This window comes from Ictalurus punctatus, chromosome 18 (assembly GCF_001660625.3).
Source record: "Ictalurus punctatus breed USDA103 chromosome 18, Coco_2.0, whole genome shotgun sequence".
Classification (NCBI taxonomy): domain Eukaryota; kingdom Metazoa; phylum Chordata; class Actinopteri; order Siluriformes; family Ictaluridae; genus Ictalurus; species Ictalurus punctatus.
Window position 1 is genome coordinate 2,990,479 of NC_030433.2, and position 12,845 is coordinate 3,003,323.

General features: G+C 39.1%; 3 protein-coding genes across 5 annotated transcripts in view; all 3 read left to right on the forward strand.

Moving 5' to 3' along the window:
- Positions 1 to 7,293, forward strand: part of scarb2b (scavenger receptor class B, member 2b) — a 37,383-nt gene extending 30,090 nt beyond the window's left edge. The window contains exons 8-12 of the mRNA XM_017492183.3: positions 466 to 584; positions 1,214 to 1,287; positions 1,403 to 1,454; positions 2,014 to 2,166; positions 3,600 to 7,293. Coding sequence (XP_017347672.1) covers positions 466 to 584; positions 1,214 to 1,287; positions 1,403 to 1,454; positions 2,014 to 2,166; positions 3,600 to 3,701 — 500 coding nt within the window. The 3' untranslated portion in view covers positions 3,702 to 7,293. The remainder of the gene's footprint in view (positions 1 to 465; positions 585 to 1,213; positions 1,288 to 1,402; positions 1,455 to 2,013; positions 2,167 to 3,599) is intronic.
- Positions 7,294 to 8,097: 804 nt separating this feature from the next.
- LOC108278701 (UPF0729 protein C18orf32 homolog) lies at positions 8,098 to 10,197 on the forward strand. 2 transcript variants are annotated; one of them, XM_017492186.3, is made up of 3 exons: positions 8,098 to 8,242; positions 9,210 to 9,416; positions 9,828 to 10,197. In XM_017492186.3, the coding sequence occupies exons 2-3, from the start codon at positions 9,240 to 9,242 to the stop codon at positions 9,894 to 9,896; spliced, it is 246 nt and encodes an 81-aa protein (XP_017347675.1). In that variant the 5' UTR covers positions 8,098 to 8,242; positions 9,210 to 9,239; the 3' UTR covers positions 9,897 to 10,197. The 2 variants fall into 2 exon arrangements, with proteins under 2 accessions (XP_017347675.1, XP_017347676.1); XM_017492187.3 differs by having other exon boundaries at positions 8,102 to 8,463.
- A 407-nt stretch (positions 10,198 to 10,604) lies between these two features.
- The window catches only part of ric1 (RIC1 homolog, RAB6A GEF complex partner 1), a 49,725-nt gene continuing 47,484 nt past the window's right edge, over positions 10,605 to 12,845 (forward strand). For both annotated transcript variants that reach the window (XM_053687931.1, XM_053687932.1), the window contains exon 1: positions 10,605 to 11,167. In XM_053687931.1, coding sequence (XP_053543906.1) covers positions 11,027 to 11,167 — 141 coding nt within the window. In that variant the 5' untranslated portion in view covers positions 10,605 to 11,026. The remainder of the gene's footprint in view (positions 11,168 to 12,845) is intronic.

Genomic DNA, 12,845 nt, shown 5'->3' on the forward strand with positions numbered 1-12,845 from the left:
AATCAAAGAAAACAGGCTACGGTCCAAACCAGGAAATATTATACAAAGAACTCTGAAATAAAGCGCAAGGGAATCGTGGCTTACGCATAATAACATGAATGAGTTGTAAGACTTTGCGAAGAGCTTTCATAGCAGCAGTGTATAAATAATCACGCTAAATGAGAATTAAACACAGTACATGTGAACACGATAAGGTAACAAGTCATGACAGGATGGGGGCAGAGACAGAAATGAAACGGAAGCACAAGCACATGGCAATGTAAACAGAACATGACGTAGAAAGCAGTGCTGGGGACCCCGACACACACCGAGAGGGACAATTTGTAACACCTAAGATAGCTCTCGATGTGCAATGATCGTGTTGAGAGCTTGTTACATAGTGCTCCTCTTCTCTTCTCTCTCCTCTTACATTCTCCTCTCCTGTCCATGTTCTCATCTACTATATAATCTATCTTTCTCTTCCAGGCGCTCCGGTCATCGTCTCTTTCCCTCATTTCTACCTGGCTGATAAGAAATACGTCGATGCCATAGAGGGAATTTCACCAGTGCACGAACATCATCAGACGTTCCTCGATCTGAACCCCGTAAGCAGATTTCATCAACTACAACCGCTCTGTGAATCCGATTATCTTACACTCAGGAAATGATCTTATTTATTATTATTTTTTGAAATTAGCACTCTGTACGTTTTATTTAAATGGTAACACACAGCGTTCGTTATTATATGTTACACTCGACGTCGCCTCAGGTCGTCCTCGGTGTGTTATAGTCTCTCCTGTTTTCAGTCAGTAAGGACATCATTTCATGAATAAAAAAAGGATAATATATATTATCTTATTTTAGTGCGTCGTAACTGATCGAAGTCGTGTGTAGGTCACAGGTACGTATCGTGTGCAACCTATAACGCGGCCTCTATAAAACTGACAGTGTGACTATACATATGGAGGTGTACATGTTTTAAATGTATTCCCTTTTTTCCTTGGTACCGGAATATAACGGTAGTTTTAATCCCCTAGTGGTGATTGTGTAGCAGCACAGCATCTCAACGCAATACTTAACATTTATTAAAGCATAAATATCAATATATACGATCCGTGCTAAACTGAGTAATCGATTGAGTGTATAGGATTTGTTTTTGGGCTTTTAAAAGTACAACTACATGCGTATGTGTGTGTGTGTGTGTGTGTGTGTGTGTGTGTGTGTGTGTGTGCAGACCACAGGTGTGCCAGTTCGTGCTGCTAAAAGAGCCCAGATAAACATTAAACTTGATAGAGTTACCGGATTTCCGTAAGTCCGCATCTTTTATTTATTTATTTATTTATTTATTTATTTATTTATTTATTTTATAATGGCCCTGCACTGTCTGGATTTCACACTGTCTGTGTGTTTGTGTGTTCTGCAGAATGACCAGAAACCTGAATGGCACCATCTTCCCCATCATGTTCCTAAACGAGGTAAGAGATGATTATGACTTTCAAATTTAGTTAAAAATAAATAAATAAATAAATCAGAACGAATAAATGTGTACATTTTTTGCCTGAAGGTAACTGATCGACCGGGACATGTTTGTCTAGCATTTGCTGTTGCTCCAGACGAATGTATCTCTTAAGTACAGATCTTTCGATAAACAAAAACTAAATGTATAGAAAGCATGAGCACAACATTTAAGTACTGTTACAAACTTTTACAATGTGCTGACACTGGAGACTCCTTCCATAAAGGCTAAAATCTCCCTACAGAAAACTTCACCCCATCAGCAATTACACACATTTTCTAAAAAGTTTGTGTACGTGTAACGCACAACCATACAAGTCCCTGTGAAAGACGTTACTACAGAAATGCTATCGCATTACACCAAGCGCGGTAATATAAACTCCGCGGGCCGCACTGACGAATCGGAATTGAGAATTCAACAGCGATGTGGTGTAACTAATATTAATTAGAGATAGTTATATTTTAATTGTTGCAGTGTGCATTGATTGATGATGGTGTGTGTGTGTGTGTGTGTTTTAGTCTGTCGTGATTGACGACGCATCAGCTCAGAAACTGCAGAAGCTGCTTTTGATCGTGAAAATTGTTCCAAACTTCCCATACGTCCTGATGGTTCTGGGAGCCGTCCTGTCACTGATCGGCCTTTCCCTCTTCTTCCTCTCCCACCGGAAGAAGGTAACGTGCTTGTGATCGAGCGTGAAAGAGTGATAGAGTGAGAGCGAGGGTGAGAAGGACGGCGAAAGGGTGTGCACAGTATGCGCGCGTATACGTACCGTATGAAGGTTACTCTCGGGTACTCTGACTACCTCGTTTTCATTCGGTGACACGTAACGCATAAACCGTCGAAGAATGTGGCATTTTAACATCGCGTGACATTCACAGCCTCACCCTCCAGTCACACGACTTTAAACTGACCGATCCTTTATTTCCCAGATTGCCGCAGGCTGTGTGAGTTCTGCTCAGAAATTTACTCACGACAACAATACAGCACAATTTTAGGATCGAGGTCATGCAAGATGAAAAGGGACCACCCTCCAAGCCTCGTTTCGTAGTCCATATTGGTCTTTTGTGCTAAATATCAGCTTCCTGGTCTGGTTTTGCTTTCCTGGTCCTTTCTCTGCCTCATTCTGTCACTGCTTTGTTTCCTGATTGTGTTCATTTGTTCTCCATTTACATCTAGTGTGCCTTTTTACTCTATACCGTCCTTCCTGTGTTTGGTTTACGATTATGGATTTTCCCTTTTTGAGTTTGCTTACTCGTTGACCGTAGAGTGTCCGTGATTTATTGGAAAACCCGCAACAGCGGACTCTAATCACATGTTACGCAGTTCTGCTTCAAGATTAAAACACAAATCCTTTCACTATAGCTTCCTGCTACAGGCAAGCTACCCGACAAGTCTACATGTATATACTTTCTTTCTCAAGTTTATCATGATGTTCCTCTTAGAATACTCAGTACTGTAGTATAACCGTGTATGTAGTATATGTATCCTAGTATAACCAGGTATGTTTTCCTTCGGCCACGTTCTCCGTGAGTTTCGCTCAACATTTCACTTTGAGATCTGTATCTCTTTGAATCGTTTCCATTTATCTGAACGTATCCGAAGCGCATTTAAGTTCACACGTCATCGCTTCGTCCGTGCTAAGGTTTCCTAAAGGACTGACTAATCTAGGTTTTCCCCCGTCACATTCTCATGACCTCTCTATACGTTTTACCGGATTAAAAGACGTGAAATGAAACCGCGTACACGGGCTGTGTCACATGGCGCCAGTGCTTTGGTTTTTAAACACGGAGGCACTCACGACCCATCGCAGTCTGGCCGCAAAAGTAGACGTCTCCTCGCGGAAAACTTCACCTCGCCGAGTGTTTTTCATCCGTTTGTATGGCTTGTCTGGCATAGGCGACAGATCTGTGTGTGTGATTAACACCTTCTGACCGATCGTCAACGGTGCTGTGGTTTAAATATTAAACGAACGACGATGTCATTGTTATAACGTTTTCATTCACGGTTATTCAACTAACTATCAATGTTGTAGTGTACTTGAATTACAGCAGTGCGATTACATTCAACGACGTGAAAATCTTCTGCTTTGCTCTTCTTCCTGTAGAGTTCTGGAAAGACCGAAATGTCGTACACTTCGGTCAACAGAGACGACCCAGTCGAGAAGAACGGCACTTACATCGGCTTGACGCCTGTGGAGAAGTCTTGAACAGGAGCTGCCGGTGTGAGAGTGTGTGTGTGTGTGTGTGTGTGTGTGTGAGAGTATGAGAGAGAGAGATAGAATGAATCAACTATTAACTATCAACTCATTAGAGTTTGAAAGGTGACATCAATAGGCTTCCACTCAGGACAACCATGGAGCTGTGAATGAATGAGTGAATGAATGAATGAATGACTAAGAGAGTCTAGAGTCTCGGATTGAATTGAAATATTTTCGTTAACGAGCTGATGAAGCACCTGGCATGGCATTTCCGGTCAGATTTCATTTTCAGAGGTCAGCAGAGTTACAGGTCATAAATACGTATCGATTTTCAATGGAAAAAATGTCTATTTTTAAGAAAGGAAAGAAAAAAAACAACACGTTGTAGACTAAAAATGCTCCTGTGTTATTTCACACTGCAGGGATGAATCAGAATCAGCCAGGAGGCTGCTTCTGTGCCTCACAGTCACGTCCAAAAGTCTGAATCCACTACCGAGAACTGTTTATATTTCATCAGCGTTTAAAATTGAACTGATCGCAACTGATTCCGTACACTAATATAATTCCCGAAAAAAAAGTGAGGAAAGTGTTAGGGTGGAACAGAAGGACTCGATTGCGTCAGCATCAGGTGTTAGTCACGAAGGGCTGTATTCAAAATCGGTGACTTAAGTCCAAAAAGCATTTGAGATGGGGATTTTGAGTAGCCTCTAGAGCACAGCCTTTAAAAACAAGTGCTTACCATTAAACGAGGAGAGAAAAAAAAATGAGGAATGAGGACGGAAACAGTTTTTCTTCGCTGTCGGAGGAAACAGGATATAACGTAAAAAACCATTAGACGACTGAAAGATATGATGATATATGAGTGAGAAGATGCCAAGCAGTGAAATAAATCTAATAGGAGTCTAGTACATTGCCAGTATGTTGCTGCGTGAACAGTCCTAGTTGGTGTAATACACTGCAAATCTGGCTTCATTTAACAAAATGGCTTGAATCTTTAATATCTGGCAACTTATAAAACAGCACCCGATCCAGCACATTATATTAGTCGACATATTTTTATATATCGAGCACCAACAGTTACTTCTGCACACAGATGAAAGAAATCAAGGTCGTGAAATCGTAACGTGTATTCGGGATATAATCTCTTTTTATCGCACTTTTAATTCGCTGTGTTGATTTGTCACTTTAATAAAACAGTGCACTCTCCCGCAAAGAACGGATACGTCACCGTCTCCTTCGGGGTCCCCAGTTTAAAGGCGCTTTACCGGGACAATACTATTGATCGATTTATGTTGTCATACAGTGGAAATATGTGGTCAGTCAGATTTAAGAGAACGTAATCTGTATATTTTTGGTAAAAGAAAAGAAAAAAGTTTCTCATCGAGACATGACTCCGCGGCTAAACTTAATTCAAACAAGTGTGTCATTAGTAGACTGAATCATGTAGAGCGGTCAATTCACATAGCATTAAAGCGGTTTACGAGGACGTCGGCGTGTCTATCCGAACGGCGTTTTACGAGGACGTTGGCGTGTGTATCGGAACGGCGCAGCAGTAACGTAGCTGTGGTGAAACCGCCAGCGGGCTGGCTTTCGATCCTCCGCTCAGGTGAGAGCGTGGAGTTCGATTTTATCCAGAGTTTTGAAAATACATAGTCAAATCATGTCGAATATACGAAAACAAATCGTATGGATGTAACTCAATTCAATGTACGCATTTCAACTAAGTAAAGTCAATGAGGTCCTATATATATTGGCCGCAAGTGGCATTCCATAGTTTGTAGAGAGTATAACATAAATTTCAGCATTGGACTTAAACTGGTCCTTGTCCTTTGAGTTCCTTGGTCCTCGTTCCTTTGAGTCAACAGCACACAAGAAGAATTTGTCCGTGGTGAAAATTGTGCATAGCTGACATGCACCTCTGTTTGACTCAAACTATTCCCCACATGCATAACTCTTCTGTAACTTCTGAGTTCTGAATACCGATGTGCGCGTTTTTGGCATTCAGTTGGTAAAGAACTCTGAATACAGACTAAAAAGACCACAATCATTAATCCTGTATTAAAAGATTACACGCGTCCTGTAATAAACCACATATTCAGATTCCAATCAAATGAGATTCATATTTTTTTTTAAAAAAATTATATATATATTTATATATATATAATTTTTTTTTAAAGGGATAACTCATTTATCACTTATTTTTTATGCAAGTATTCGCTGAGTTGGTGTATTTTTGGTGGTGAATTGAAACTTTTAGACCTGCTTACGAGCAAATTATGAGACATTGGATTTTAACGAGTGTTAAATGCACTGAGCATTGTTACATTTGAGCCCGCTCATCATTTCATGTGTTTCATCAAGTATATCATTTTCGAATATGTTAATAAGGAAGAGGAATGAATTCCTCGTTTCAGTTCATTTTTCTTCGTTATTGTATTATTATTATTATTATTATTATTATTTTTGATTGACAGAAGATGCTGGCTTGTTTGATTGCTTTGGTATCTGCAGTAAAACTGCCGTACCAACTGTTAGTGAAAGTTTTATTGGAATGGGATGGTTACGCTAACCTTTCAGCTTATGTTACTATTGTTACTGTGTTTATTTTTAACAGCTATCACAGACCCTATTGCCGATGACGTGAATATTAATACGTACTACTTAGTCATATTGCACTAAAACACACCCAGTGTTATGTTCATGCGCAAAGCATTGTTGTTAATTAAATGTTATATTCATTTGCCTGGTGTTCCATTTGTTAAAGCCCCTGTTCTGTTTCATTTCTAACAATGGTGTGTCCTATTATCTCAGATTTACTTTTAGATCTCGGCGATAGTGTTAGCAATAGCATTTCTTCTTAATTATTATTATTATATCTTATTTCCTTCTTAGTGTGAACAGCATTGATCAAAACAGACACATGAAAGCACTTCGCATGTTTGGCGATCCTCCTGATGGCAGGCGTGTTTGTGTATAAGAGATGACAGAATTTAACATCTAATGTGTTCAAAATGGTTCAAATTTACAAACACCAGCTGTTTTCTCAGGTTCGAAATGACCCGAATATAATCTCGGTAATGTAAATACGATTAAAATAGGATTTATTTTTTCCATAGTCTTTGGAGACGTTGAGCCAAAACATAAAAGTGAAAAGTCCATGCCGATTTTTTTGTACAAGTGCAAAGTGTACTAATTTCCAGCTTTTAGCACAAATATGGAATTATTAAAAAAAAAAAAAAAAAAAAAAAAATGTTGTCGCTACAATCTTCAATTTAAATGTAATCTATAAATGTCCTTTGTACCCTGGATTATGGGGTTAAAAAAATATCCATAGTCGTGAAGATGCCGTTCGAACCATATTTGCATTATGTGGAAGTATGTGAGGAAGAAAAATTCTAAGTTGTGCCGTGTTTGTTCGATGCTTTATGCAAACAGGTTTATTGAAGTTTATTTTAGGAAATTATTCTTCCTAACCCGTATGTATGATACAGGCCCTTGCATTTCAAATTGTAGAAATGTCTATACAATATTTTGTATATATATGATAAGCCATTGTGTGTCATACTTTGAGTATAAATAAAACTAAATCCGTTGTTACTAATTAGTGTTTGTGTTTTCTTTATTATGAGGCATAGTGTACACTCTTGGAAAGAAATGTTCTTTGTAGGACCCTAAAGGGTTCTTGTTTGTCCCTCTGCATGGAGGAACCCGAAATCCCTGGCCTGACTTGTTCATCAAGAAAAAAATCAAATAAAACTCAGTTATGAACCAGTTTTCTTCATATTGTAAAATATCATTCTTTCTCACTCTCAAACTCCCTTGTTTAAATGGCAGACTTTGCCTGTCGCCATATAGTCAGACTTCGTTTGTGCCTAAGGTAAGACATTAAGTTTGACGTTCATGTGCCGATGATGTATTTGTACAAAATTCCCACTAGTCCCACTAGTTCACGACAGCACTGACTATGAATTACTATTACAGGAAAGGTCCCAAGACTCTGCTACCTTACCAGGTATTAACCAGTGCAGGAGGCCCCAACCTACAACCAAACACATGCAAAAGAAACAAAGCAAAAAAACATTATATTAGACTTCCTTCATGAACATTTAAGTAATCTCAATGCTATGCAGGAGGCAATCTTACCTAAGGGCACTTTCAGAATCAGAATCGGGTGTCTTAGCCAAGTATGCCTGAGCGTACACGGAATCTGTTGCCAGTTTAAAGTGTTCCTACGACACCCCGGGCGCCCCCTGGCGGCTCCCACTTTGGGTGGCGCTGTTATCTGTCCTCCAGTCCACTGGGTGGCGCTGTTATCTGTCCTCCAGTCCACTGGGTGGCGCTGTTATCTGTGCTCCAGTCCACTCGGTGGCGCTGTTATCTGTCCTCCAGGCCGCTCGGTGGCGCAGATGCGTTTCTTATAGTTTTTTTGTTTTCTTTTCCAGCAGGATCCATTAGCGTTGGCAACATCAGCGTGACGTAAATAGAGCTAACCAGAAAAATAAATCAATAAATCAATAAAAGAAATAAAGGAAAGAAAGAAGGAATTATCGGTGAGTCGAACAAGTCGCTTTTTTGTTCGATGTCTTTGATTGCTTCAGTTTATTTGTACACAGATGGGTGACAGAGCGGTCTGTTTTTGTTAGCTTGGTGGCTAATCTTGGGCTGCATAGCAGGTTTATAACACCAGACCTGTGCTAACGCCAGTTTAATAACTTAGTGACGAATCGGAAAAGCTGCTTTTAGACACTTTATATATTAATAGACATAAAAGGTATGTATGAAATGTCTGTATGATTCTGTTCTGTTCTATTGTCGGATTTATATAAATAAGGATTTTCACGCGCGCGACAACATTATGACTGAACACCAGAGTCGGATTGTTCTAGAAATATGTTTTATATATATGTATAATTGAAATAAAATAAACATAATTGAAACCTTCCAACACTTACATTCGTAAATGACTATTGATCAATTTTATTTATAGAACACATTTCACACATAAAACGTAGCTCAAAGTGCTTCTAAGATACACAGAAAGGACAAAAATAATTCCGTGACAATAATAAACCAAGAAAGTTTCAAATGATAAGAATAAAAGATAAATAATAAGACATAGTATTAGGACAGAGAGATCAAATGATAATAATACATAAACAATAAACTGTAAAAGATCAAATTGAAAGTTAATTAGAAGCCAGTTTTAATAAATATGTTTTAAAATGTGCAACACAGTATTTTATGTAGCGTAATCTGGTCACGTGACACCAATTCCAGGTCATGATGTAATGTGGGCTGTGATATGTTGTTATACTGTTTAAGATTATTATGTCATCTTGAACTAATTGTATAACTAGCCTAACTGTACTATAATATGTGTTGTCCAGGTCAGATGACACGATGAAGATCCTCTAACGATAGAGCTGTGATTAAAGAAATCGTTTGAATTACTTTCATTTTTCACCGAAACGACAAAGTTAAGGTAGCCACCACTAATAAAAGCTTGTATTTTTTAAGGGAACTGCAGTGTGAATTTGAGCTTCAGTCATGGTGTGCATCCCCTGCATTGTCATCCCCGTCCTCCTGTGGGTTTACAAACGCTTCCTGGAGCCCATCATCTACCCGTTCATCTCTCCATTCATCAGCCGGTTCTGGACCAAACCGGCGGTGCAGGAGACGGGAACGAATGACACAAAGACCAACCAAACAAACCATCCAATCAAGGTAAAGTCATACTCAACATGCACTGTATTGTTATCGAGTTCTTTCTGAGGTTTCTTATTCTGAACCAAGTTTAAGGAGCATTGCATGTGTCATTCTCAGATTAACTAATCTTAGTTTCATTCACTAGACCAGTGCTTCTCAAACCTGTCCTGGAGCACCACTAGCACTGCTCATGTCTCCCTCATTTAACTCATCAGCTCATTAGTACAGACTGCAAGATCTGAATTGGGAGTGTCACATAAGGGAGACATACAAAACGTGCCGTGTTGGAGGTCCTCCAGGACAGGCTTGAGAACCCCTGCACTTATCCATGAAAGTTATGGCAGACTGAAATCTATATCTTACTGTTATGATGTGAAATTTTAAATACCATCGCATCTAAGGTGTGTTCTTTCCTATTTCCTTCTTCAGAACGAATGCAATGGAAATGCAGACTTGTGTAACGGGACGACGGCAGTCTCGGACAAAAAGAAGGACTGACATTATACGCGCCCCGTGTGAATGTCTGTCGTGTTTTATATAACATGCTGTAGATACTTTGAACGTAAATCATGCTGTCATGATCTGACATTATTATGTTACACAAACTTAATTCAGTCTCATTTATAATTTCCTTTCATAGAATAATTGTAATATAATGGAATTTAATATATTGACTTATTACATTGCTTACTCTTTCATTCCCAGAAGATTTCAGACCAGAGTCGAAGGACTGATTTGATATGTTTCCAGAGTGGTTTTGGACTCTGTAAAGAGAAATAAATATTTACATTTAACAGCTTTTGGAGTGTGTGTGTTTTTTTTATATTTACTGTATATTCTGATTCTGGTTTATTCTGATTGATTTTGGAACTTTTTATATATTATATTGATGATATAATTATACGGATATTGTTCAGGAGAGTAATTTGAAGTGCAATAAACAGACCTGTACACTTGAGGGTACACACAGTATTTATGTAATACAGTACAATGCGAATTAGAATTAAAGAATATTTTTTAAAGTATTATTATTATTATTATTGTTGTTGTTGTAAATATAAGAAGCTTTCACCACCAGGTGGAACCCTCGATCCATTTTCAATGCTGACACAGGAAATGACGTTTCACGTCAACGCGTGACGATTACCCTCCCTCTTTGTACTCTAGCCCCACCTTCTCGTGCTTGGATCAGCGAATCGGATTTGAGATCCATAAAAAAAGCCAAAGATGGCGTCGCTGGAACGTCGCGAGAGAAATCGGATGCCGAACTTCGCTTCAAAACAAACGTCGCTCCCGTTACATTAGCGTCGGCGCTCGCTTAGTGAAAAACGCAAAAATGGCGTCGAGTTAAAGATTAATGTTTTTTTTTCCGCCAGCCTTGGATAAATTACAAAAGTAGCTCTTCTAGAGCTCTTATATGTGAATATCGATATCTACAGTTCCATGGTAAAGCGCCTGGTTAATAATGAACTCGGATCATCTGTATGGAGTGACACGGACTTGCTAGCGAATATGCTAACCGGCTAACTAGCTAGCCAGCTAGCCTGAAGGGGATTAGGCTGCGTGTGGATGGAAAGCGCCGGGAGTAGATCAGTTTAAAACGCCGAGACGGGGTATTTGTGTTCGCCATGTATTTTCTGACGGGCTGGCCGCGGAGGCTGCTGTGCCCGCTGCAGAGCGCCGAGGAACCCTTCCACATCCAGCCCAGCTCGCAGCGCTTTTACTTCGCCGTACTGTCGGACACACAGCTCAGCATCTGGTTCAGCAGGGTGAGTGCACGCTGAAGTAAATTACAGATATTGGATGGGTTTAAAAGTGTGAAGTTGGCGAGTGTTTGGTGTTTCGTGGTGAGTGAGTACACCGAGAGCTTCGGGTTGAGCTCAGAGCGCTGCCGCGTCATCCGCTCCAGCTGATCACTTAGCCCTGCTAGCTCTCTCTAACCTTCACTGAGTTGTCTCTTACCACCGTAATAACAATACAATGGCACTGTTCCCACAGCTTGGGGTGGTTAATTTATCTAAAATTTAATCTTAAAATGTGTAGTCTTTATACTTGAGTTAGTTTAACTGAGTAACTAATAACTTCGTTTTAGTTTTTTTTTTTGTTTGTTTTTTTTTAATGTATGAGTTAGCTAGCTAGTGCTAACCTGGCTTCAGGAGTTATTATAGCATCTAATGCTAACTTTTTACATATAGTAGTTCACTTAATAATTTTACACCAGTTAAAAATGTTTTAAAAAAACATATATATTTAACATTTTAAAATGTTGTCTGTCAACATAAACTTTTAAGCTATTTTTTTATGTTAGCATGCACTTTAAACTGTTGCTTTATCTTGGAACTTTTAAGTTTGTTAACGTTCATGAACGTTTTACATGTTAAGGTTAACTTAAGATTTTCTATGCAAAAAATGGACTTTTTTTAATTAATCTGAAGATTTTATAGCTCTCTATATTATCATATTTAAAATGTTAATAGTAACTTTAAGAATTTATAGGTTAAAATTTTTAACATGTTGACTTTTTTTTATTATTATTATTACTTTTTATGTTATGGTTCACTGAGAACCATTGATGCTACCATTAATTTTAAAGTCCCCATTAAATCAAAATGGGCATTTTATGGCTTTTAGTCTGAAGATGTTAGCCGTAAGGTTATCTGTTAGGTAGTGCGCTCCAAAACGATGACGAAATTCGCATTTAGATAGATGTACGTGTTAAAAATCTACAGTCTCTGTCTACCACGAATACGGATCGACCGTTTCGATGACATCACTCTGCACTTCAGCGTCTCACCAGATCTGTCCAATCAAATGCTCTCTAGGATCTGAAGTGTCCCGCCCCCAACATTATTTATAAAAATCACCTTGCCGAAGTTGCCGTTGTTGAGCGAGAGAAATCGTATCAGCGAGCGTGGGTTTTAAACGCGTCTCTGGTTGTTCGAACGCACATGTTTTTTTATTCGGTTAGAAAGGAAATGGCTTGAATTCGTTCACTTTGAACACCTCGAAGCTCACAGCTTACTGACGGGCGTTTTTCCCATGGTACTAACTGTCAAGTACGTCTTAGCCTGGGCTTTGAGGTAAGCTAAACACTATTGTCTATTTAAAAACGGGAGAGGAGGCACTCGATATGTCCCGCCCTGACTTCCTGTTCCAGTGACCATTAACATCAACACATCAAATATCGCTGTGCGTTTCAAGGCACTTCATGGGGACTTTAAGAGTTATATAATAATAATGTTTATTGCTGGGCAGTGTGGCAAAAATATATCCACTGAAAGCTTTCACGCTACACGAGATATTATATTTGCGGTTGCTACAAAAGCCAACATAGCAGTAGCACCATATTTAATAGTTTTGATGTCATTTGCATTCAGCCCCTACTATGACTGGTTAACATGGCCACCTATTAATTATGGGTTGCATAGACTAGTTGGCTAATACATC

Bases quoted from the DNA above. Each gene is read 5' to 3' on its own strand.
- LOC108278701 (XM_017492186.3), top strand. From the start codon at position 9,240: ATGGTGTGCATCCCCTGCATTGTCATCCCCGTCCTCCTGTGGGTTTAC. The intron at 9,417-9,827 runs GTAAAGTCATAC...TTCCTTCTTCAG, and splicing joins AAACAAACCATCCAATCAAG to AACGAATGCAATGGAAATGC.